General features: G+C 39.4%; 1 protein-coding gene and 1 long non-coding RNA gene across 2 annotated transcripts in view; one reads left to right on the forward strand and one right to left on the reverse strand.

The window, feature by feature from the left end:
- The window catches only part of LOC106515565 (carbonic anhydrase 1), a 7,179-nt gene extending 2,175 nt beyond the window's left edge, over positions 1-5,004 (reverse strand). The window contains exons 1-6 of the mRNA XM_014005423.1: positions 4,711-5,004; positions 4,303-4,500; positions 3,122-3,240; positions 1,571-1,663; positions 1,416-1,478; positions 1,170-1,325 (exon numbers count right to left, since the gene is read on the reverse strand). Of these exons, the coding sequence (XP_013860877.1) occupies positions 1,170-1,325; positions 1,416-1,478; positions 1,571-1,663; positions 3,122-3,240; positions 4,303-4,500; positions 4,711-4,744 (663 nt within the window). The 5' untranslated portion in view covers positions 4,745-5,004. The remainder of the gene's footprint in view (positions 1-1,169; positions 1,326-1,415; positions 1,479-1,570; positions 1,664-3,121; positions 3,241-4,302; positions 4,501-4,710) is intronic.
- The window catches only part of LOC106515567 (uncharacterized), a 48,561-nt gene that overhangs the window by 28,618 nt on the left and 13,985 nt on the right, over positions 1-5,958 (forward strand). The gene's annotated exons all lie outside the window — the stretch shown is intronic.

Raw genomic sequence — 5,958 nt, forward strand, 5'->3', positions numbered from 1 at the left:
AACAGCAGTCTCTTTATCAGATACTGGATTGTGTCTTTTTTTCTTGATTTTCTCAAAATCAAACAAATAATTAAAAATGAAACAATTTTCGGATACAACAATGTAAAAAATAGGATATTATAACTTCCTTTCTAGATGTTTAGTTAGGTTCATTTTTTTAATGCTGGAAAAATCATTTTCTTTGTGGGTTGTTGTTTTTTTAGGTAACTTAAGCAAACAAACTACTGACAGGTCCATTTTTCCATTAGCAGCTTCATATTCTCATTTTTAAATTAGATTACTCATTGCTGTAAAATTTCAAATGACTCATTTTAGTAAGGCGTAACAGGGACAGCACAACAGAACGGTGTCAGGTGACCCATTTAATGGATTTAGCATTAACCCTGACTAATGATTTATTGGCCTACATGATCGTTACAAAGCTTCAGCCACATGTGTATAACATATAGTTTGAAGCCGAGTTCATTTTCACTCCTTTGAAAAAAAAAAAAACCCATTATATTGTTGTTGTTTCTTGGAAAACAAACTGACAAAAAGAACARGGAAGTCATCAATTTGTCATTAACCACTTGTCCATTCTGGTTTAGCACAAAGTCTAAAGGTTGTGTCTGCACCTCCTACATGTTTACCTTTCAGATGCTAAAATTAGAATTTCCACTCTAGCCACCAGGACAAACTTGCTTACTGGTTGTTATTTATGTTAAATTCCTGTTATCAGGCAAATGTCTTTTTAAATTATAGTATTTTGTTCTAAGAAAAGAAAAATGATGCAGATAGAATGCATTCAGTGTTTACTTTGAAAGCTGCAGAATCACACAGTGGCTGCAGCCAAGTCTCATTGCTTACAGTCTTTGATGGATGTGTGGGTTGAATGTTTCCTGCTGACTCTCCACTCGCTCACTGACACACCGCTGCGAGCCAACAGCATCCAAGTGAACTTTTGTTAAATGTCGTTTTCTGAGGTGACTCTTTGAAAGTAAAATGGGGAGACCTGCAMTGCTTTCCCTCCTGTTACAAGAGGTTTATTTGGCTTCAGCARCAACGTTAACGTCAATAAATAGGCCCTTCATTTAAAATAAAGGGGAATTTGCACACTGGACCCTTTTTTTTTTGTCTGGGAACGCAGCCAATCRTTCYGTTWAAGAATTGTCACTGAAAGTAGAAAATACCTGTGCAGAGCTGATGCTGATTGGCTCTTTGCAGACTATCCAGGTGACGCTCTCCAGCAGAGGGGGTGTGGTCAGAGAGCCATCATATGTCCAGTAGTGAAGGCTACTGGGTAGCAATGTAGCAGGGTTGAAGTCAGCAAAAGAAGTCTGCTTTCCCTGAAAACAACACAAAGTGTAAAAGAGTTAACTTAKCTACTTGATTATTCACAACATATGCATTAAAACACTGTTGACATGCGTACATACTTTGGTCCTTATGGCACTAAACGCATCAATAAGTTTCTGGAGATTAGGATTGTCAGAACCAATCTGGAAGACAACAAAAGATCATATATTGGAGATGTTAACCTTTGACTGCTTTGAAGCCACACAGAATCTATGCTCCAGTTACCACTGCTTACAGTCAGGAAGACGCCGACAACAGCAAGGCCGTCAGGTTTGTTGGCAGCTTCACTGAAGCTTGCGTATTTGGTGTTCCAGTGGACCAGGTGGAGCTGGAAACAATGACATCAAATGTATGTTTAGGATCYTCATTTTAGAATTACAGAAGTCTGGTAGTTTCAATATGTTTATCGATATTATGAAGCATCTGAAATGCTGTGGATAAGCAAAAATGTTTYACTGCAAAAATAAACCAAAAACTTAAAAAAAGATATATGCTGTGCTTTGAGTTGTGTACATCTAAGTTATTGGAAAACAAGTCAAACAAAGAGAAACAAAACTGGTTCCTGTAAGTTTGAGCTTCTGTTGGCTTAGAAAAAAGCCAAACTTCTTCTATCTCTGAAAAGTCACCAGATTTGACTTCTAACCCTGTTTCATACCTGCCCAATGACAACCACCTGCAGGACAATACAGCTACAGCTGGGGGGGGGGGGGGGGGGGGGGGGGGGGGGGGGGGGAGTAGTCAGTGGCGGATCTAGGATTTTTCTGAACAAGCAGCCATCAAGGGGCCACAATATTCTTAGAGGGGCCAAGTATTTATTTAACATCTYTGTACACAAATCTCTGATTTTGGTAAGATGTACACATTTAACCAGTCACACATGTTCAGACACTTGTAATGTAATTTTAAAAATCTTGCATGTAAATTCTCCTTGCAAGTTTTACATGTATTTTTACTATACGTGGATCAAATACTTTCAAACACACAGCATGTAAGAAAATCCAGCTATTGTTTGTTAGTGGAAAGACTTTTCATGCAGGATTGTTCAAATCTCAAGAAGAGAAGATGACGTCTGGAAGCTTGATTCACGCCGGACTCACTAGCGCCTCTAGTGTTTGAACATGGAACTGCATCTCCCTTCTTCACTTGTAGGGCAAAGGACAGATGAGTGACAGGACAGGGGGCCAATCAGATTTTATCCGGGGCCAATGCCCCTGTGGCCCCGCCCCTAGAACCGCCCCTGGTTGTGGTAAAAAAAAAATGTTTAACCCTGATTTCAATGAAGCTGGGATATTGCGTAAAATACATAAAAACAGAATACGACGATTCACAAATCTTTTTCAACCTATTCAATTGAATAAACTACAAACACAAGATATTTAATGTTTAAACTGATGACCATTATTGGTTTATTGGTCTATAAAGCTGTAAAACAATTAGTGTCCTCAACTCTTATTGAGTAAGAGGAAAGGTGATGTAACAAATTTGCATGCTGCGAGCATCAMATTTAAGTACGTGAATATTTACAATCAAAAACTACAAAGTTGAGCCATTTTAACGTTAAATATCTTGTCTTTGTAGTGTATTGAATATAGGTTGGAAAAAAAGTACAAATCATCATATTTTGTTTTTAGGTATGTTTTACATAACGTTCCAACTTCATCTGGATTGGGGTTGTAATATWTCCCACTCTTCATCACGTATGGTTCAAAATATGTAAATCCAGTCATGTAATAGCAGTCAGATAATATGATATGATAATATGATAATACTTCAGAGCATCCCTAACCTCAGCGGGGTATTTCTTCCCATCCACAGTATGTTCAGAACCCGCTCCATCAGTAGATCCCCAGTGAAAATGAAACTGTTTGAGCCTGTAGGTGCCTGAGATTGGTCCACCTTTTAGAGCTGAAAAAAAAAATACAAAAGAAGCTGCAGTCAGTTCAGCCTTCACTCAGCACGAGTCAGCTTAGTGAGACTTTAATTACTGCTCGGGAAAAAAAAACTGCAAAGGAAATGACATTCTGAGCAAAGAAGCAGCAAAAATAGTATGATGGGTTTCATCAYAGTTCCTGTTGTTAGACCAGGCCAAAAATAAAGTTTAAGGGTTTTTTTCCTCTTCCTTTAAATGTTACATGATCTASAGTAAACATTTGTTTAAAGTAAATAACAGGTAATCCATTGTATTGTGCTATATCACATATCACACAGGACGTACACTGGTTGTCACTTGRAGCTTCTTAAAAATTGGACCTTAAAATTTATCTTTACATCAAAGGTAGAATAAAAAAACTCTGGGACGTTCATCTTTTCCGTTGAGCAAACATTGCAGACAGCTTCTTTATTTATCCTGAGCTAAAGTGCGTGATGCATGTACTTACTCATTTTCTTTGCCACTAAAAGCAAYCCTTTATTTTCTCAGTTACATAATACAAAACTCTCCCTGAACAAAAATGCAATCAGAATAATAAGAACAGAGAAAAAGAAGCAAAAGTCACTTTTTAGTTCAAGTTGTGTATGTGTGTGGATGTGTCATCCCAAGTAAAGTTTTTTATATAAACTCTTCTTTTTTTTCCTATTCTGGGGCTTTTGGCTTCTGACCTCTCTGTCTACATAAAAGAGTTGTCGTGGGAAACGGTCACCAGGGGTTGCGTTACCAATTCAATTACAATTTGCATGCTTTGTGCTCCTCTTTTCAATTGGATCCCTGAATAAAACAACCCCACAGCGCGCCTGTTTCCAATATTAAAAATACATTTTAAAGAAAGGTCTGCATAACAAAGCKTTAAAAGCACAATTCAGCTATTCACAGAAGCAGAATATTATCACCCTTCTGTGTGAGAGCTGCGGAAATGAAGCGTTATTTGATGGTTTCTGCGGCTGAAAGCACGCGCATCTTTTACTGGGACTGTTTGATCGCGGACAGCCGTGCTGGGCTGAGCGTCGCGCACTGCGCGTCCGGACACTCACTTGAGCTGTCGTTGTCGTCTACGAAGGTCACTTGGAAGGAATGCCCGTTGTTKAGGATCTCCAGGCAGGTTTTGGGGTCGTACTGCAGCTTGAGCGGCTTCAGCCCCTTGTCGTAGGATGCTGCGGATGGCACGATGTTGATGGGAGACTGACGGCGTCCGTTCGCGATGGGGAACTTGTCAGCCCACTTGGCCGGTCCTGGAAATCACATAATTGAGAGAAAATAAAAATAAAATGTCATAGGAGAGGGGAGTTTTTATATTTGATCGCGATTAAAAGCGCATTTATCCGGGTGATGGGTGGCGTGCGCCCCCACTTCCAAAAYGCGCATAAAAATCTGTGCAGTGATCCGTGTTAATGCAGTGTTCTGTCATTCTGCTACACCTCATGTGTCCGTGAGCGCCTCACCGTTACTGGCTCCGTATCCCCAGCTGTGAGACATTTTTTTGTTGTTGTATTTTTAAGGATCTATGTAGAGCTGTAATGTCTTGAAGCGCGGAGCAGCCAGTGTCCTCCACCTGACAGCTGCAGCGCTTATATACGGTCCCCTGTGTGCGTCAGGCTGGTGTTGGCCACATGATGTCCTCCGACAGTGACCGGGAGGAGTTTAGTTGAGACGCAGTCAAAGCTCCTGCGCTCCGCGACTCTCGTAATTTCTCCAATTAACAGGCGACGGTGTAGACGCGCGCGCTGCCAGTTCTCCTCTAAAGGATTTTTTGCTCCATATTACGTCACAACACGACGCAATAAATAAAATGGTGGCGATGAGTGGTGGCCAGATATATCAATTAGCCCCAATAGTTCTGCGCTGCATAGTTCTGAGAACTGAGATGAAAACCAGCCATACATGAAAACGAGAAGGATGCAGCCCAGAGCATAAGCTTTCAAACAGGAGAGGCTGGATCAGGTCAACAAGAAAACATAAAAATGAAGACATGCTTTGCTCCATCAAATAAGGTTCTTAAAGGACATTTTTTAAATCAAATGACATCACAGCAATAACACAAAATTTAAATCAATATTCATTTTTATTTGTTCCTTAAGAGGAAGCATTTCAAACAGTATTCTATTCATTATTATGGCAAAAAAAGCACTTTTTTCAAAAAACCTTCACAGACCTTGAGGAGTACTTGTGACCCAGCGGCCACTACAGCTCATTGCAGCATGACATAATAATGTTCGCTTCTTTTTGCTGTACAGAAATCCTGCTGCTTATAGAGAAAACACATGTGAAGGTTCAAAGCGCCATCTGCTGGTGTTCAATCAAACTGCAAGGCTTTGTTGTCAAAAGTCACATTGCTGTGTCCTCAGAGTAAAGGACAACCAACCAGCGAACACTAATCAGTTTAAATATCACTTTAATGAACTTTTAAATCAATAATGAAGAACTGAGTATGACCCGCAATCAAAGTGTTTGGTCTAATGTTTTGTCACGCCATGTTTTTAAATGTTTGTTTTGCAACTATATTTTTAAGTTCATTCATTCATAAGTTGTTGATTTTGTGTCCAGTATTTTGGCCAACGGTAGTTGTTCTTAAATGTGCTTTATTTACTTACTGGTATTTAAAACAAACAAACAAACAAACAAACAAACAAACAAACAAACAAACAAACAAACAAACAAACAAACAAACAAACAAAAACAAACAAACAAAC

Source organism: Austrofundulus limnaeus, unplaced genomic scaffold (assembly GCF_001266775.1).
Source record: "Austrofundulus limnaeus strain Quisiro unplaced genomic scaffold, Austrofundulus_limnaeus-1.0 Scaffold30, whole genome shotgun sequence".
NCBI classification, from domain to species: domain Eukaryota; kingdom Metazoa; phylum Chordata; class Actinopteri; order Cyprinodontiformes; family Rivulidae; genus Austrofundulus; species Austrofundulus limnaeus.